This window comes from Danio rerio, chromosome 2 (genome assembly GCF_052040795.2).
Source record: "Danio rerio strain M-AB ecotype USA chromosome 2, GRCz13ab, whole genome shotgun sequence".
NCBI classification, from domain to species: Eukaryota; Metazoa; Chordata; class Actinopteri; order Cypriniformes; family Danionidae; genus Danio; species Danio rerio.
Genome location: NC_141022.1, coordinates 55,649,090 through 55,669,908, shown reverse-complemented (window position 1 = coordinate 55,669,908; position 20,819 = coordinate 55,649,090). Strand labels below are relative to the sequence as shown.

The 20,819-nt window shown below is 39.6% G+C and overlaps 1 protein-coding gene and 1 long non-coding RNA gene across 5 annotated transcripts in view; both read right to left on the bottom strand.

The window, feature by feature from the left end:
* LOC147846539 (uncharacterized) overlaps nt 1-20,819 on the bottom strand; it is a 214,014-nt gene that overhangs the window by 44,554 nt on the left and 148,641 nt on the right. The gene's annotated exons all lie outside the window — the stretch shown is intronic.
* Nucleotides 5,295-20,819, bottom strand: part of shda (Src homology 2 domain containing transforming protein D, a) — a 76,800-nt gene continuing 61,275 nt past the window's right edge. For 3 of the 4 annotated variants that reach the window (XM_087239627.1, XM_087239628.1, XM_087239626.1), the window contains 3 exons: nt 14,735-14,906; nt 12,912-13,031; nt 5,295-6,399 (listed from right to left, as the gene is read on the bottom strand). In XM_087239627.1, coding sequence (XP_087095753.1) covers nt 6,213-6,399; nt 12,912-13,031; nt 14,735-14,906 — 479 coding nt within the window. In that variant the 3' untranslated portion in view covers nt 5,295-6,212. 4 annotated transcript variants of the gene reach the window in all.

The following is a 20,819-nucleotide window of genomic DNA, read 5'->3' as shown; positions in this document are numbered from 1 at the left end:
TGACCCGTCTATAAAAAGTTGACTGTGTCGCCCCTGCATTATTCACTTTGCCCTCATTTAAATCTATTGTCGTAATAATAATAATAATAACCTACATTTATTTACATTAAAGATACACAGTCTTTGGGCAAAAGCAGTGGCGCAGTAGGTAGTGCAATCGCCTCACAGCAAGAAGGTCGCTGGGTCCAGCCTCGGCTCAGTTGCCGTTTCTGTGTGGAGTTTGCATGTTCTCCCTGCGTTCGCGTGGGTTTCCTTCGGGTGCTCCAGTTTCCCCCACATCCCAAAGACATGCGGTACAGGTGAATTGGGTAGGCTTAATTGTCCGTAGTTTATGAGTCCGTGTGTGGATGTTTCCCAGAGATGGGTTGCAGCTAGAAGGGCATCTGCTGCGTAAAAACTTGCTGGATAAGTTGGGGGTTTATTCTGCTGTGGCGACCCCGGATTAATAAAGGGATTAAGCCGACAAGAAAATGAATGAATGAATGAAGTTCAAAAATGAATAACTAATCTTTTATTTACATCATAATTCATTTCTAATGTTATTAGTAGTACTTGTTGAAAAAAATGACTTCTTGTCATTTTATGGCATTTTTATCAACAGACCAAATATTTAATTGTCTCCTGATTTACTTTAGTTTTAACAAAAGAATTTTTTTTAAAAATCAACAATTGCAGGAGTCAATTGTCACTTAAAATGTCTAAATTAAGGCAAGTAATAACTGAGAAAAAAAAAGGATTATTTTTACAAAGTACTATTGTAAAATATTAACTTTTTTGTGATACATTAATCTTTTTACAGACAGATCACTTCAAGTTTATTTATATCTTTCCCTATGGTCTAGTTCAAACAAAAAACTATTATTATTATGATTATTATTATTATTATATAACCATAGCACATGTAAAATATGGCAAAATAATTATCAATGACAAAAAAAGTTGTGTTTTTCGACACAAAGCCGTTATATGTCTTTAGAAGACTTGCAATATTGCAACTAATTATATGTAAATCCATTTATACTTTTTTTCTTGTTGGACTTAACCATAGTCACCAATCGCTTTTATGGCCTGGAAAAGAGCAGCTTAAACATCATTCAAAGTATCTCCTTTTTGTTTTAAAGATTCAAGTCAACCATACAAGCTTGGAAGCAACATGCGTATGAATAAATGACAACAGAATGATCATTGTGGATGAACTGCTTCACTTTTTGAATCAAGAAATCCTACAAAGCATTGGATTGTTCAGCTGTACATCATTGCTTTAGTATTTAGCAAACATCTCGATAAATACTTTGGTCGGTCTACATTTGATCCCCATATCGAACAAGAGTAGTATTGCGGCTGCAGTGCTGCGAACACAAAAGTCCAGCAGTGTGTCAAATATTCCTCACACTCGTGTCGCACATCAATACAGTGTCATTTACAGGCCGACGGTGCTTTCAGTCGAGCTCGCCTCGGAAATATCAAATCAATCCCATCTATAATACAAATCAAACTCTCAGAGATCTGCTCAAAGAGTGATTAGCCGCATTTCCACTGTTGAATGGCTAGCATGTTTTCATATCAGTGTGTACAAGCTGTTGTGTAGAGAAACGCACCACTGCTGTGAAATGCACTTTCATTAGCATTAGGCTATAATTGTTATCGTAGTTCTCTGCCTTTCCATCAATTATCAATGATGAGACTGGAGGTTTGAAGTTGAGATAGTCAAGAGCAAACCCCAAAGCAATCTGAAGTCTCTCCTGGACAATTCTCCTGAAGAGTCTATTTTCTGTGCCATCTTTATACAGACTTTTCTCCCACCTCCAGGTGCTCTCCTTTTACAGTTTTTCTCAGACACTTTGGTGCATTTCTCACTGCAATATTTACATTTGCACAACAGTTAATGCAAACTGCAAAAAAATTAGTGCAAACTGCAAAACCTAGCTGATAACCTGCAAAAGCGCGTCACCTGCTCAAAATGGATAGTTCATTCCTCAAAAGCAAGTATTGATGTCAATCAAAGTGTCAGTGTGATCAAAATGAAAAGTCCTGTCACCATTGTTTATGAACAAGATAGAGTCATATCCTAATACACATGCTGTGCCCCATATGGTATAAAAACCTGACAGGTGGACAAATCTAAGCTTGTTTTTAATAAAACAAATATAAATATGCATATAATAAACAATACTGCTAATAATAATAACATTATACAAAAGCAAATTGTTATGAATAAGCTGAAAAAAGTTTCTCAAAATAGCAACGTGCCAGCAATGCGCCTCAATACGCCTTCTTTTTTAGACCAGAACGCCTATGGGCGCACATATGAGCGCAAATGTATTTGCTATTTAATCAGCGTGGCGCAAAACGTCAAAACGATTCTTGCGCAGAGCTGAAACTAGCAAACAACAATTGCGTCTCGCCTTGCGCCGAATGTATGATAGGGCCCTGGGAGTCCTGCAAGAACGCTTTCTTTGCCATTCCAGATGACTTTATTAATAAGTGATTGGAGTCATTGCAGAGATGTGTGGATGCAGTCCTCCAAGCTCATGATGGAGTCAGGCACAATATTCATTCTGTTTCCACTGCAGCATGACTTTATATTCTATACTGGACATTATTTCTGTTCAGTGACAAGACTTTTGTCTCAGCAAAGTCAGACCTTACTGCCCTAATTAAAGAATTAAAAATCAAGGCATGATCATATTTTATTTTGGTAAAATGAGCGTAATATGTAGGCCCTCATATAAGCCACTTCTGATACCAAATGATCAACTTGAAGTCAAGTTATTATTTGTTGTTCCTAAAACTTAGAAAGGCGATAAGAATTTTCAGGTAGTGTATATACATCTTTTGTAAGGGAAAGGTTCCATAATGAAACTCACTTCAGTCATTTTCATTAATGTCATAACTATTATTAAAAAAGTATTAATTTAAGTTAATAGATGCGTATTTAAGAGGGGGTGCATTTATGGCAGGGGTGCGTTTCTCAGTAGAACACAAGCTAATATCAACTTCAAAACCACTAGTGAGTGTCTAAAATAACACTGATTGCAATGCGATTCAGATTTAGAAATGTGATGCTAAAGGCTAATTATGCAAGCAATCGCCATAATGAGAACATGAACAACTGAAGAACTAAATGTGCATTTATTTAGCTTCATATTTGTGTCTTTGTAACTAGAATTCAGTAATAATTGAGTATTTTTTGAGTTTTTGTGTTTAAAAATAACAGGTTTCAAGTAAGTGGCAACAAAAGTAGGCAACCCTAAAATTTCTTTCTATTTTTTTTATATATCATCATATTTGTGTCTGTTGATACTGTAATTCAATAATATCAGAATATTTTTGAGTAGTGATCAAAATAAGAGGATTGAAGGAAGTGTCTACTAAATTAGGCTGTTTGTTTAAGGTAGACTACTGATACAAATGAATGAATTGCTATTTTGAATTATTGGTCAAATGTTGATGCTGTAGTGCTGTGTCCCAGTTCATCTACTCATACTACTTTTGCTGTACATCATTGGTTTAGTATTTAGCAAATCTCTCAATAAATACTTTGGCCGGTCTACATTTTATCCTTAAATCTTTAAACTACCAAGAATAGTATTGCAGTTGTGGTGTGAACACAAAAGTTCAGGGTTAGGATTAGCCCTAGGGTTAACTCTAACCCTAAGTGTAGAAAAAATAAGTAAGTAGTGATTAAAAATAAAGGGATTCAAGGAAGCGGCAACTAAATTAGGCTGTGTTTTTTCCCCTTTTCTGTTTGTTTGAGGTGGACTGCTCATATAAATGAATGAATTGCTGTTTTAATTATTGATCATATATTGATGCTGCATCCCAATTCACCTACTTGTACTACGTCCTTAAAGTATGTATTCTTATTGCAAGATAAAGTACAGCCTTTTGAGTGTGTAACAAGCTAAGAGACATCATCTTTTAATGACTGCTGCTTCTGTCAATCGTCTCGTCAGATCCTACATATTTCTTTCATAATTAATTTCCTATACTGTAAATCAGCATTTCTCAACCATGTTCCTGGAGAAACCAGCTCTGTGCATTTTCTGTGTCTCATTTTCCAAACACACTCGATTCAGATCATTAGCTCATTAGAAGAGAGTAAAAGACCTGCAATGTTTGTAACAGAGAAAAAAAGACACCCAAAACATGCAGTGCTGGCGCTCCTCCAGGAACGTGGTTGAGAAACACTGCTGAGGAAAATATTAATATTAATAATAATAATAATGCATTTTATTTAAAGGTGCCTTCCTGGCAACTCAAGGACACCGTACAATAAAACAAGAGCAATAAAACAAGAGAAATAATAAAAAAAATATACACAGCAATAGTGCAGATAAAATTAATTAAGTATTAAAAGCCATCTTGAATAAGTGGGTTTTGAGTCTTAATTTGAACAGTGTAAGGGAGTCAATGTTTCTGATGGCAAGTGGTAGTGAGTTCCAAAGCCGTGGAGCAGAGCAGCTGAATGCTCTGTTGCCCATGGACGATAGACAAGAAAAGGGAACAGACAAGTGGAGGGAGAAAGAAGATCGCAGGGTGCGAGAAGGAACAGAAATGTGGATGAGGGCAGACAAATATGGAGGGGCGAGATTGTGGATGGCTTTGAATGTTAACATCAAAGTTGTAAAATCAATTCGAAACTGAACAGGTAACCAATGAAGCTGCTGCAGGACAGGGGTGATGTGATGAGAAGAAGGGGTTGTGGTGATGATCCGGGCAGCTGAGTTCTGGACCAACTGAAGCTTACAGAGAAATTTATGAGTGAGACCAAAGAGAAGAGAGTAGCAGTAATCTAATCGTGATGTGACAAGGCTATGGACAAGAAGAGCAGTGGCATGAGGGGTAAGAGAAGTGCGGAGACGGTTAATGTTGCACAGGTGGAAGTAAGCAGACCGAGTGATGTTATTGTGACAATTAAATTATTATTAAATATTTATTATTATTAAATTATAATTAAAATATTATTATATGTGACAATCAAAAGATAGGCTGCTGTCAAGGATGACACCCAGACTCCTAACCTGTTTAGAGGGATAAATGGAACAGTCATCAATAGAAAGAGCAAAGCTGTCAGTTTTGGAGAGAGTTGATTTGGTACCAACAAGTAAAACCTTAGTTTTTGAGCTATTTAAGTTAAGGAAGTTAAGAGAGAGCCAGGATTTGATTGCTGCTAAGCAGACTGTGAGGGATGTAGGTGGAAAACAAAAAGAGAGTTTGCCAGAGAAATAGAGCTGGGTGTCATCCGCATAGCAGTGGAATTGTATGGTATATTTATGGAGAATATTACCAAGTGGAAGGAGACAGATGATAAAAAGCAGGGGGCCCAGGACTGAGCCCTGGGGTACACCTGAAGAAACTGTAAAATGCTGAGAAGTGAATGATTTGAGTTGATTGTACTGAGTGCGGCCAGAGAGATAAAATTTAAACCAGTCAAGTGGCATACTGGTGATGCCGAGAGAGGATAATCTATTGATGAGGGTGCTGTGAGAAATAGTGTCAAAGGCCGCACTCAGGTTAAGGAGAATGAGAATAGATATTAGTCTAGAATCAGCTGCCAAAAGAAGGTCATCGTAACAGGTTAATTATTTGCCATTCATGGGTATTTCATGCAGAGAAATCTCCTTGTGTGTTTGCAGAATTGTGATTTCAGACCAGATGTACATTCAGTGCTGTTGCAGATTAAATATACTGTTTATAACACTAAAATATATATAAATCAGGTTAAACTTTAACCTAAGCCTCTTTCTGATTAACAGTCTCAAATGTTCCCCACTTTTGTAGTTTATTTTTAAAAACACTTTGGGCCATGTTTGTAGTTTTAATCGAATATATTTTGGTCAATATTAGCCGTTATCTTGAAAGTGAATCTGCACTTTACATTTCAACCTGAAATAACTCTGAAATACTTAAACATACTACAATTTGGGACACTAGTTATTTTTTTAATACTATCAAGAACCTATCAAGTATGCAAATTGTGAGACAGCGTGTAGACCAGACACTTGCATCTATTCCTTATAACTTTGCCTAATTGAGGAGTGTTAATGGCAGGTTTTACTAACAGTTTGACTCAACAGTGGAAACACGGTTATTGAAAGTTAAGCACTATACTCGCCGTCTGAGCGAAGCCCTGAGTGTTTGTGAGCGTGTGAGACGATGTGTGTGTGTGTGTGTGTGTGTGTGTGTGTGTGTGTGTGTGTGTGAGTGTCTCAGAGCGTCTGCACCAGCACCGGGAACAGCAGTGACAGGTGTTCGGCTCCACGGATGGGCAGTTTGTTTGTGGTGTAGAAATGAATAACTTCGGGGATGGAGTCGAACGGAGGACTGTTTTCACCCAAGATGAACTTGCCGTCACGAGACTGAGAGAACTTCATGTGCATGAACCCGTGGCAGCTCCTGCACAGACACAAGTAAAGAGAGAAAAAAAAAGAGGGGGAAACGGTCAATTTGCATATTACTTTCTTAGACATATGGACAGCAATGTGCAATGGCTGAAATGGGTGAAATGAGAGAGATTTAGTGATAATACAACAGACAGTGTTGTAATAGTTAACGAAACTGTTTAGAAATGTTCAGAAAATGATTTAAAAAAATGCCAAAATCTTTTATTTCATTTTTGTATAGCAATCAACAACCAAAGTTACACAATCTGAAATAAATTCATGAAAATTAATTAATTTCAAATTAATCTGAAATAAAATGTCAAATTTGCAAGAAACTTAATAATAAAAAACTAAAATAATACATTCTCCCAAATATATACCTTCCATTCAGTGTGCACCTTATTCATTGACGATCGAGGGGGTCAACTTTTTTGCTAGTAGTTTGGTAATACATGCTTCAGTGAATCAAATTTATGAATGTATTTAAATTTATTAATAAAATATATACATTTTCAGTGCTTTGAGGGATAATTTGTGCCTATTTTAGAGGCTACTGTAGTCAAACTATTCAAATGATGCGTTTAATTCTCCTTTTCTAGGCTACATGCAGATATAAACACCTACTTTAAAAGTTTTTTGAATACTTAATGGCCCGTTTTCACTAAGTGGTACGGTTCGGTACGCTTTTATGGCCGTTCCCACTGTCAAAAGGCATACCGAACTGAACCGTACTACTTTTTTGCCGCCGTTTTAGAAAGGGTACCAAACACAAAAACGGGTACCAAAAGGAGAAGCTAGACGCGTAGCTATGTCATTCGGTTGCGCAACAAGCCAGAATGAAAAAGGAACCGCCATGTTTAAAATACACAGCCGATGAGCCGAGAGATTACAGCATAATAATATATACATATAATAACGAGCCATGGTCGACCTGGGCTCAAACAAACCTTGTCGTCATCTTGATGAACAACATGATAAGCAATCTTAAGTTAGTTTTTAACAGTAGATGGCACTCTAGACTAGTTTTTAACAGCAGGCGGCGCTCTAGGCTAGTTTTTAACAGTAGATGGCACTCTAGACTAGTTTTTAACAGCAGGCGGCACTCTAGGCTAGTTTTTAACAGTAGATGGCACTCTAGACTAGTTTTTAACAGCAGGCGGCGCTCTAAGCTAGTTTTTAACAGTAGATGGCACTCTAGACTAGTTTTTAACAGCAGGCGGCGCTCTAAGCTAGTTTTTAACAGTAGATGGCACTCTAGACTAGTTTTTAACAGCAGGCTGCGCTCTAAGCTAGTTTTAACAGTAGATGGCACTCTAGGCTAGTTTTTAACAGTAGATGGCACTCTAAGCTAGTTTTTAACAGTAGATGGCACTCTAGACTAGTTTTTAACAGCAGGCGGCGCTCTAAGCTAGTTTTTAACAGTAGATGGCACTCTAGACTAGTTTTTAACAGCAGGCGGCGTTCTAAGCTAGTTTTTAACAGTAGATGGCACTCTAGACTAGTTTTTAACAGTAGATGGCACTCTAGACTAGTTTTTAACAGCAGGCGGCGCTCTAAGCTAGTTTTTAACAGTAGATGGCACTCTAGACTAGTTTTTAACAGCAGGCGGCGCTCTAAGCTAGTTTTTAACAGTAGATGGCACTCTAGACTAGTTTTTAACAGCAGGCGGCGCTCTAAGCTAGTTTTTAACAGTAGATGGCACTCTAGACTAGTTTTTAACAGCAGGCGGCGCTCTAAGCTAGTTTTAACAGTAGATGGCACTCTAGACTAGTTTTTAACAGCAGGCGGCGCTCTAAGCTAGTTTTTAACAGTAGATGGCACTCTAGACTAGTTTTTAACAGCAGGCGGCACTCTAAGCTAGTTTTTATCAGTAGATGGCACTCTACACTAGTTTTTAAAAGCAGGCTGTGCTCTAAGCTAGTTTTAACAGTAGATGGCACTCTAGGCTAGTTTTTAAACAGCAGGCGGCACTCTAAGCTAGTTTTTAACAGTAGATAGCACTCTAGACTAGTTTTTAACAGTAGATGGCACTCTAGGCTAGTTTTTAAACAGCAGGCGGCACTCTAAGCTAGTTTTTAACAGTAGATGGCACTCTAGACTAGTTTTTAAACAGCAGGCGGCGCTCTAAGCTAGTTTTCAACAGCAGATGGCACTCTAGACTAGTTTTTAACAGCAGGCGGCGCTCTAAGCTAGTTTTCAACAGCAGATGGCACTCTAGACTAGTTTTTAACAGCAGGCGGCGCTCTAAGGTAGTTTAACAGTAGATGGCACTCTAGACTAGTTTTTAACAGCAGGCGGCGCTCTAAGCTAGTTTTTAACAGTAGATGGCACTCTAGGCTAGTTTTTAAACAGCAGGCGGCACTCTAAGCTAGTTTTTAACAGTAGATGGCACTCTAGACTAGTTTTTAAAAGCAGGCTGTGCTCTAAGCTAGTTTTAACAGTAGATGGCACTCTAGGCTAGTTTTTAAACAGCAGGCGGCACTCTAAGCTAGTTTTTAACAGTAGATGGCACTCTAGACTAGTTTTTAAACAGCAGGCGGCACTCTAAGCTAGTTTTTAACAGTAGATGGCACTCTAGACTAGTTTTTAACAGCAGGCGGCGCTCTAAGCTAGTTTTTAACAGTAGATGGCACTCTAGGCTAGTTTTAAACAGCAGATGGCACTGTAAAGTAGTTTTTAAAAGCGGGTGGCACTCTAGGCTAGTTTTTAGCAGCAGACAGAACTCTAGGTTAGTTTTTAACAGTAGATGGCACTCTGGGTTAGTTTTAAACAGTAGATGGCAAGCTCTAGGTTAGTTTTTAACAGTAGATGGCACTCTGGGTTAGTTTTTTACAGTAGATGGCACTCTAGACTAGTTTTTAACAGCAGGCGGCGCTCTAAGCTAGTTTTTAACAGTAGATGGCACTCTAGACTAGTTTTTAACAGCAGGCTGCGCTCTAAGCTAGTTTTAACAGTAGATGGCACTCTAGGCTAGTTTTTAACAGTAGATGGCACTCTAAGCTAGTTTTTAACAGTAGATGGCACTCTAGACTAGTTTTTAACAGCAGGCTGCGCTCTAAGCTAGTTTTAACAGTAGATGGCACTCTAGGCTAGTTTTTAACAGTAGATGGCACTCTAAGCTAGTTTTTAACAGTAGATGGCACTCTAGACTAGTTTTTAACAGCAGGCGGCGCTCTAAGCTAGTTTTTAACAGTAGATGGCACTCTAGACTAGTTTTTAACAGCAGGCGGCGTTCTAAGCTAGTTTTTAACAGTAGATGGCACTCTAGACTAGTTTTTAACAGTAGATGGCACTCTAGACTAGTTTTTAACAGCAGGCGGCGCTCTAAGCTAGTTTTTAACAGTAGATGGCACTCTAGACTAGTTTTTAACAGCAGGCGGCGCTCTAAGCTAGTTTTTAACAGTAGATGGCACTCTAGACTAGTTTTTAACAGCAGGCGGCGCTCTAAGCTAGTTTTTAACAGTAGATGGCACTCTAGACTAGTTTTTAACAGCAGGCGGCGCTCTAAGCTAGTTTTAACAGTAGATGGCACTCTAGACTAGTTTTTAACAGCAGGCGGCGCTCTAAGCTAGTTTTTAACAGTAGATGGCACTCTAGACTAGTTTTTAACAGCAGGCGGCACTCTAAGCTAGTTTTTATCAGTAGATGGCACTCTACACTAGTTTTTAAAAGCAGGCTGTGCTCTAAGCTAGTTTTAACAGTAGATGGCACTCTAGGCTAGTTTTTAAACAGCAGGCGGCACTCTAAGCTAGTTTTTAACAGTAGATAGCACTCTAGACTAGTTTTTAACAGTAGATGGCACTCTAGGCTAGTTTTTAAACAGCAGGCGGCACTCTAAGCTAGTTTTTAACAGTAGATGGCACTCTAGACTAGTTTTTAAACAGCAGGCGGCGCTCTAAGCTAGTTTTCAACAGCAGATGGCACTCTAGACTAGTTTTTAACAGCAGGCGGCGCTCTAAGCTAGTTTTCAACAGCAGATGGCACTCTAGACTAGTTTTTAACAGCAGGCGGCGCTCTAAGGTAGTTTAACAGTAGATGGCACTCTAGACTAGTTTTTAACAGCAGGCGGCGCTCTAAGCTAGTTTTTAACAGTAGATGGCACTCTAGGCTAGTTTTTAAACAGCAGGCGGCACTCTAAGCTAGTTTTTAACAGTAGATGGCACTCTAGACTAGTTTTTAAAAGCAGGCTGTGCTCTAAGCTAGTTTTAACAGTAGATGGCACTCTAGGCTAGTTTTTAAACAGCAGGCGGCACTCTAAGCTAGTTTTTAACAGTAGATGGCACTCTAGACTAGTTTTTAAACAGCAGGCGGCACTCTAAGCTAGTTTTTAACAGTAGATGGCACTCTAGACTAGTTTTTAACAGCAGGCGGCGCTCTAAGCTAGTTTTTAACAGTAGATGGCACTCTAGGCTAGTTTTAAACAGCAGATGGCACTGTAAAGTAGTTTTTAAAAGCGGGTGGCACTCTAGGCTAGTTTTTAGCAGCAGACAGAACTCTAGGTTAGTTTTTAACAGTAGATGGCACTCTGGGTTAGTTTTAAACAGTAGATGGCAAGCTCTAGGTTAGTTTTTAACAGTAGATGGCACTCTGGGTTAGTTTTTTACAGTAGATGGCACTCTAGACTAATTTTTAACAATAGATGGTACTCTAGGCTAGTTTTAAACAGCAGATGGCACTCTAGGCTAGTTTTTAACAGCAGACGGCGCTCTAGGCTAGTTTTATCCTCCAGACGGCACTTTAGGTTAGATTTAACCTCTAGACAGCACTTTAAGCTAGATTTTTAGCAGAAGATAGCGCTCTAGGCTAGATTTTAGCAGCAGATGGCGCTTTAGGCTAGATTTAAGCAACAGACAATGCTCTGGCTTAGACTTTTAAACAGCAGATGGTTAGTCTATGCAAGTTGGCTTTTATGTCATGAGATTAATATAAGCACAGCTCATTATGAATACTATTGTACACAGCACTATTATAGCAATTTTTATTTTCCACAGCCAATAGTGAACAATGCAACTATATTTTAAGTCAAATAAAAGAAAAAAGGCTGTAGGATTGCATACCATAATGTAATATTCTGATCATACTGCTCACCTCATTACTTATGAAACATCAAAAGCGGTCATACTTTGTTTTTCAATAGGAGCTACATTATTAATAGCATGCTAAACACATTCAGACCCATAAAAACACCTCTAGCCTGAATGAATTGCATAATTACACATTGCAGAATAAACAGATGTAACTGCCCTCCAGCAGTAGAATATCAAGGTAGTTACAGAGCAAGAACAAAATTAAATAAATAAATAACAATATTTAAAAAATAAGAGCAAATCCTGAAAGAAAAACAGGGAAGTTACAAGGAAGAGAGGGTCAAATGGCAAATAGGGTGTTGCTAGGTGGTAGTGTTGTCACAATACTGGAATTCGGTACCCATCAATACTGAGATTTTAAAAACGTCCATTTGCTGCTAACATTTGAGCACTGTTGAGCATGTTCCTAAACAGCGCAACCTGCCATTGTCCACATGCTCAACAGAAATGACTGTGATTGGACGTGAAGGTCATCAGTTTACCGAATTGACCGCTGAGTGTAACCACAAATACAGGGAAATTGTAGTGTTTTAAAGCCGTGATTCATAAGTGGATCACTCGTATGTCAGCTTATAAACAAACCAGCTGATCGACGTGACTTTAAAATGTCCAGTAGTAGTACACAACCAAGCACATGTGGTCAGAACACAAACGAGTCGCAGGTAATGAAGTATTAAGCGTTTCTCCCAAAAACCCCATCTAAGCAAAATGCTAACAGGCATCCGTAGCTCCGCTCATGCTCCGCCTCTTTGCCCATGTTTGGTTGACAGCGTTCAGTGCGATGTCGCTTGAACAAAATGGTGATGTTTGGCCACGCCCACTTGTAGCTTCATTTGCACTCTTCAGAAACGTATGGGTGACATCACGGATACTGCATCTATATTTTTTATAGTCTATGGTTCTAGCCAAATTAAAAGAAATAAGACTAATATAATAAATAATAAGAAAATTATAACAGGAAACACTGTGAAAGGATGTCCATGCTCTAGTAAACATCACTTGGGATATATTAAAAAATTTCACATGAGGGCTAATAATTAATTCTTCAACTGTATATAGTACTACATCTGAATTTAAACTTAATTCACAACAATTACAAATGATGTTCTATATAGTATGAACATGAGCATGCAGACATACTGCATTGTGCATCCTCCATGTTGTTGCTGTCACATGATGACCTACTAGTGTCAGTTAAATTGCTTCACTGCAATTCATAAACCCTCCCTGCGGCCTCATGGGATACTAAAGCGAACATAAATGCACACTCCAGAATCTCAGCAGAGGAAGCAAGTTAACTGGGTTCTTCCCGGCTACTGCTCTGTCAATACTATCAGACGTACTATTCATCTAACACACACACACACACTGCTTTATGTAGTATGGAAGTAGTCATATTTAGACGCAGGATGTGAGTTTGTGTGCAATATGACTGTACCTGAGAGAGAGGGAATAGTCATTTCGACTGGTCTGGCTTTTCCTGACCAGGTAACTGCACTCTTTACACAGCGTGAGAAGAGATTCAGCTTCTGAACGCGTCAATGCACCATGATACCACCTAAAATGGACACAGAAATATTAAACGCGAAAACAAGTGACATGATTAACACTTCAGTAAAAAATGAGGTAAAGTAATTTAATGTATTTTGCTTTTAACACTTTTGGCTAAGTTTATTTTATTGATTTCATTCTTTTATTATTATTGTTCAACAGTCAAAGAACATAAAGCATACAACATACAAAAAAGCAGCTCATTTGCATTTAAAAAGACACATGAAAACCAATTGTTTCGGCTTTTACCACCCAAAAAAGGGTCATTTAGCATATATAAATGAGCCATAAGGTATTTTGAGCGGAAATTTAAACACATCAGACATAATAATTTACATCTTAGTTTTCATGTGTCTCTTTAAATGCAAATGAGCTGCTGCTCCCCTGGCCATGTTTCCAGAAAAGGACGGAGCCTGTACAGCTTGTGCCTCAGTCAGTCATTCTGTCAACACTTTAACTTTATTCAAAACAACACTCCATTATTTTCTGCTTCATACTGTGGCATATAACACCCAAATGACCTACAATAGCATTCAAAAGATTAGAGTCAGAAAGATTTATTTATTATTTTTAAAGAAATGAATATTATCAAAGACCATAGAATATACAAGACATGTCACTCGTGTCTTTTTGAATAGGGAAAGTTTAACGGTCAATATGCTGAATAAAGCCCTGTCTGCTGGTTCAGGAGCCAATCATTGATTGCTATATGGCAAATAAACCCCACCTTCTAGTACAGGAGCCAATCATTGATCGTTATAGACTGAGGATACTCCAGAGGATGAGCTCGGACCAGGCATGAGTTTCTGCAGATTTTGAGTGATTTGGACATTTAGGAATGAAACTAAAGAGACAGCTGTTTGTTTAATTTTCTTGGTTATTCGTAATATGTTATGCAATTGTAAGCTTGGCAAGCAGTTTTGGAGAATTTGATGTTTCCCTATTCAGACAGAATGCCCCGGCATACTGCCCGAGAGGCGTTTCAAAGATGTCCACCGAGTGAAATGACTTGCCTTAAAGGGATTGTGATATTATTCAGCAAAGATGCATTAAATTCATCAAAAGCTAGAGTAAAAACAGTAATAATTCTTCAAAATATACAGTAGAAGTCAGAATTATTAGCCCTCCTGAATTATTAGCCCCCATGTATTTTTATTTCCCCAATTTCTGCTTAAAAATGAATAAGAGTAATATTTTTTTCTACACATTTCTAAACATAATAGTTTTAATAACTAATTTCTAATAACTGATTTATTTTATCTTTGCCATAATGACAGAATATTTTCCAAGACGCTAGTATTCACCTTAAAGTGACATTTAAAGGGCTTAATTAGGCAAGTTAGGGTAATTAGGCAAGTCATTGTATAACAATGTTTGCTCACTGGGCAATCGAAAACAAATATTGCTTAAGGGGGCTAAAAATATTGACCTTAAAATGGTTTTAAAAAGAATAAAAACTGCTTTTATTCTAAAATAAAACAAATATGACTTTCTCCAGAAGAAAAAATATTATAGGAAATACTGTGAATAATTCCTTGCTCTATTAAACATAACTTGGGAAATATTTGGAAAAAAAAATAGGAAGGCAAATAATTCTGACTTCTGACAATAATTCTGACAATTGTATATCTGGTGCTCAAAGCCTCTTCCAGACCCCGTGTGAAGCTTGTTTTGTGATAGTAAGCCCACTGAGCATGTATTCATACATACACCTGCTTCTCCAGGGGTAGCATTGGATCCACTCTCTCTCCCAGGATGCCATGGGGTTTTCGTAAACTGGTGGCTCCGCTGGACGGAGGGCTAACTCTGGACACTCCTGCTTTCCTTAGTGCCTCGTCACATGGGAGAGTACACTGATCCCAGTCCGCTGCTTCAAACGTCACTGCAAAACAAGCATTATGAACAAAGAGCGTAAATAAAATCAGTACAAAACAGTGAAAAAAAGTTCACTATATTTTTCACTCTCCCACATATACAGTTGAGGTCAGAACTATTCGTCAAATATTTCCTAAATGATGTTTAACAGCATGGATTTTTCCCAGTATTTCCTATAATATTTTTTTATTTAAGAATGAAAGCAGTTTTTAATTTTTTAAAACCATTTTTAGGTTAATATTATTAGCCCTTTAAGCAATATTTGTTTTCAGTTGTCTACAGAACAAACCATTGTTATACAATACCATCCCTAATTATACTAATTCACCTAATTAAGCCTTTAAATGTCACTTTAAGCTGAATAGTAGCATCTTGAAAAATATCTAGTCAAATATTATGTGCTGTCATCATGGCAGAGATAAAATAAAATAAATCAGTTATTAGAAGTGAGTTATTAAAACTATTATGTTTAGAGATGTGTAGATGTGTTGAATAAATCTTCTCTGTTAAACTGAAACTGTGGACATAAATATACAGGGGGGGCTAATAATTCTCAACTGTATATATTTGAAAGGAGTAATATTTAGGGACCGAGCACCGAAACGGTGCGTAGGCCCTATTGGAATTGCTCCGTTTATTAGGGACCGAGCACCGAAACGGTGCGTAGGCCCTATTGGAATTGCTCCGTTTTTTTAGGGACCGAGCACCGAACGGTGCAAGGCCCTATTGGAATTGCTCCGTTTATTAGGGACCGAGCACCGAAACGGTGCGTAGGCCCTATTGGAATTGCTCTGTTTATTATTATTCTTCTTCTTCTTCTTCTTCTTCTTCTTCCGCGGAATGAATGGCGATTTAGAGGGGCTAAACATGCCCGAAAACTCACGCAACTTTGCACACGCCTCAGAAGTGGCGAAAATTTACGTTTGTTATGGGCTTCGGAAGTGGGCGTGGCAAAATGACTCGACAGCGCCACCTAGAAAAATTAAACGGACGAGCCCCCGATCCATGAATCACACACACGCACGAAAATTGGCACACACCTCAAACACACCAAAACATACGAAAAAGTCTCTTGGAGCCATATCTCAAACCCAACAGGAAGTCGGATATTTTTAACTTCCTGCGGCGAAAAAGTGGCGTTTTTGCCATTTCCAGGCGTCGTATTTTAACGAACTCCTCCTAGGGATTTTATCCGATCGACACCAAATTTGGGTTTTGTCATCTAAAGGCCTTGATGATGTTAAATTGCGAAGCTTTAGAGTTTTCGTCGATGGGCGTGTCCGTGGCGGCCTCGCAAACTTTGACGATTCGCCACGAAACAGGAAGCCGTTATAACTCAGGCATGCATTATCCGATCTGCCTCAAAATTCACACGCTTGATAAGCGTCCTGACCTGAACACGTTTACATGCCAATATCCAGAGACAGTTACGGCGCCACCTGCTGGCCACAGGAAATGACATGATTTACGGAGTAACAAACTCCATCCACAAATTTTATCGTATCAGCACCAAAATTGGGTGGTGTTATCTGAAAGCTCTGGTGATGATATATTGTGAAGATCTAGAGTTTTCGCAGAGGGGCGTGTCCGTGGCGGCATGACAAACCTCAACGCTTCGCCATGGAACAGGAAGTCCTTGTAACTCAACCACAAAATGTCCAATCAGCCTGAAGCTTCACATGGTTGATAAACGTCATCTTTTGAACACATCCACATAACAATATTGAAGTGGGCGTGGCAAAACGACTCAACAGCGCCACCTATAAAAATTAAACGGACGAGCCCCCGATCTACAAATCACGCACATGCACGAAAATTGGCACACACCTCAAACATGGCAAAACATACGAAAAAGTCTCTTGGAGCCATATCTCAAACTCAACAGGAAGTCGTATATTTTTAACTTCCTGTGGCGAAAAAGTGGCTCTTTTGCCATTTCTAGGCGTTATATTTTAACGAACTCCTCCTAGGGATTTTATCTGATTGACAATAAAAATTGTGTTTTGTCATCTAAAGGCCTTGGTGATGTTAAATTGCGAAGCTTTAGAGTTTTTGTCGATGGGCGTGTCCGTGGCGGCCTCGCAAACGTTGATGATCCGCCACAAGACAGGAAGTCGTTATAACTCAGGCATGCATTATCAGATCTGCCTCAAAATTCACACGTTTGATAAAAGTCCTGACCTGAACAGGTTTACGTGCCGATATCCAGTTACAGTTATAGCCCCACCTGCTGGCTACAGGAAATGACATGTTTGACACTGTAACAAACTCCTTCCACAAACTTTCCCGTATCAGCACCAAAATAGAGTGGTGTCATCTGAAAGCTCTAGCGATGATATATTGTGAAGATCTAGAGTTTTTGCAGAGGGGCGTGTCCGTGGTGGCATGACAAACCTCAACGCTTCGCCATGGAACAGGAAGTTATTATAACTCAACCACACAATGTCTGATCTGCCTGAAACTTCACATGATTGATAAAAGTCCTCTTCTGAACACATCCACATAACAATATTGAATCAGTCATAGCGCCACCTGCTGGCAGAAGGTAGATTGGCTTATAACTCAACCACACAAACTCCGATCTGCCTGAAACTTTACATAGTTGATTAAATTCCATTACTGAAGGCATCTACATGCCAATCTTAAGTCACAGTTATAGCGCCACCTGCTGGCAGATGGTAGTTTGCAGTATAACTCAACCACACAAAGTCCGATCTGCCTGAAACATCACAAGGTTGATGAAAGTCCCCTCCTAAACACATCTACATAACAACATTGAGTCTGTCATAGCGCCACCTGCTGAAAAAAGGCAGTTTGGCTTATAACTCAGCCAAACAATGTCCGATCTGCCTAAAACTTCACATGGTTGATAAGTTTCCTCTCCTGAAGACATCTACATGCCAGTCATGAGTCATAGTTATAGCGCCACCTGCTGACAGGAGGAAGTTTGGCATAAATCTGTGATTTTCTCAGATATTTTTAATATATCGGCTTAAATTATTACTGTTCGCTGTTCTCTGTCATCCTGATGCCACCGGGCGGCGGTGAGCCCGGGTGCGAGGTCCCTATCATCGCTGCTTGCAGCTTTAATTATTATTATTATTATTATTCTTTTCCGGAATGAATCGCGATTTTGAGGGGCTAAACATGCCCGAAAACTCACGGAACTTTGCACACGCCTCAGAAGTGGTGAAAATTTACGTTTATTATGGGTCTCGGAAGTGGGCGTGGCAAAATGACTCGACAGCGCCACCTAGAAAAATTAAACGGACAAGCCCCCGATCCACGAATCACGCACATGCACAAAAATTGGCACACACCTCAAACACACCAAAACATACGAAAAAGTCTCTTGGAGCCATATCTCAAACCCCACAGGAAGTCGGATATTTTTAACTTCCTCCGGCGAAAAAGTGGCGTTTTTGCCATTTCCAGGCGTTGTATTTTAACGAACTCCTCCTAGGGATTTTATCCGATCGACACCAAAATTGGGTTTTGTCATCTAAAGGCCTTGGCGATGTTAAATTGCGAAGCTTTAGAGTTTTCGTCGATGGGCGTGTCCGTGGCGGCCTCGCAAACTTTGACGATTCGCCACAAAACAGGAAGTCGTTATAACTCAGGCATGCATTATCCGATCTGCCTCAAAACTCACACGCTTGATAAGTGTCCTGACCTGAACACGTTTACATGCGGATATCCAGATATAGTTATAGCGCCACCTGCTGGCAACAGGAAATGACATGTTTTACACTGTAACAAACTCCTCCCACAAATTTTATGGTATCAGCACCAAATTTGAGTGGTGTCATCTAAAAGCTCTAACGGTGATAAATTGTAAAGATCTAGAGTTTTCGCAGAGGGGCGTGTCCGTGGCGGCATGACAAACCTCAACGCTTCGCCATGGAACAGGAAGTCCTCATAACTCAACCACACAAAGTCTGATCAGCCTGAAACTTCATATGGTTGATAAAAGTCCTCCCCTGAACACATCCACATAACAATATTGAAGTGGGCGTGGCAAAATGACTCGACAGCGCCACCTATAAAAATTAAACGGACGAGCCCCTGATCTACGAATCACGCACATGCGCGAAAATTGGCACACACCTCAAACATGCCAAAACATACGAAAAAGTCTCTTGGAGCCATATCTCAAACCCAACAGGAAGTCGTATATTTTTAACTTCCTGCTGCAAATAAATGGCATTTTTGCCATTTCCAGGCGTTGCATCTTAACGAACTCCTCCTAGGGATTTTATGCTATCAACACCAAAATTGGGTTATGTCATCTAAAGGCCTTGGCGATGTAAATTGCGGAGCTTTATAGTTTTTGTCGATGGGCGTGTCCGTGGCGGCCCCGCAAACTTTGACGATTCGCCACAAAACCGGAAGTCATTATAACTTAGGCATGCACTATCCGATCTGCCTCAAAATTCACATGTTTAATATAAGTCCAGACCAGAACACGTTTACATGCCAATATCCAGATACAGTTATAGCGCCACCTGCTGGCCACAGGAAATGTCATGATTTACAGAGTAATAAACTCCTCCCACTATTTTTTTTGTATCAGCACCAAATTTGGTGGGTTGTTATCTGAAAGCTTAAGTGAGGATATATTGTCAAGATCTAGAGTTTTTGCAGAGGGGCGTGTCCGTGGCGGCATGACAAACCTCAACGCTTCGCCGTGGAACAGGAAGTCCTTATATCTCAACCACACAAAGTCAGATCAGCCTGAAACTTCACATGGCTCATAAAAATCCTCTTCTGAACACATCCCCAAAACAGTAATGAGTCAGTCATAATGCCACCTGCTGGCAGAAGGTAGATAGGCTTATAACTCAGCCAAACAACATCCGATCTGCCTGAGACTTCACATGGTTGATTAAATTCCATTACTGAAGGCATCTACATGCCAATCTAAAGTCACAGTTATAGCACCACCTGCTGGCAGATGGTAGTTTGCATTATAACTCAACCACACAAAGTCCGATCTGCCTGAAAGTTCACATGGTTGATAAAAGTCCTCTCCTGAACACATCCCCATAACAACATTGGGTCTGTCATAGCGCCACCTGCTGACAAAAGGCAATTTGGCTTATAACTCAGCTTATCAATGTTCGATATGCCTGAAACCTTACATGGTTGATAAGATTCCTCTCCTGGTGACATCTACATGCCAATCTTGAGTCACAGTCATAGCGCCACCTGCTGAGAGGAGGAGGTTTGGCATAAATCGGTGATTTTCTTAGATTTTTTAAATATATCGGCTTAAATTATTACTGTTCGCTGTTCTCTGTCATCCTGAGGCCACCGGACGGCGGTGAGCCCGGGTGCGAGGTCCCTATCATCGCTGCTTGCAGCTTTAATATTATTATTATTATTATTCCGCCCCCTATCGGGGCACTTTTGAGGGTCTAAACATGCCCGAAAACTCATGAAAATTTGCACACACACCAAACGTGGTGTAAATAGCAGGTTGATATGGGTCTCGGAAGTGGGCGTGGCAAAATGACTCGACAGCGCCACCTAGAAAAATTAAACGGACGAGCCCCCGATCCACGAATCACGCACATGCACGAAAATTGGCACACACCTCAAACATGCCAAAACATACCAAAAAGTCTCTTGGAGCCATATCTCAAACCCAACAGGAAGTCAGATATTTTTAACTTCCTGCGGCGAAAAAGTGGCATTTTTGCCATTTCCAGGCGTTGTATTTTAACGAACTCCTCCTAGGGATTTTATCCGATCGACACCAAAAATGGGTTTTGTCATCTAAAGGCCTTGGCGATGTTAAATTGCGAAGCTTTAGAGTTTTCGTCGATGGGCGTGTCCGTGGCGGCCTCGCAAACTTTGACAATTCGCCACAAAACAGGAAGTCACTATAACTCAGGCATGCATTATCCGATCTGCCTCA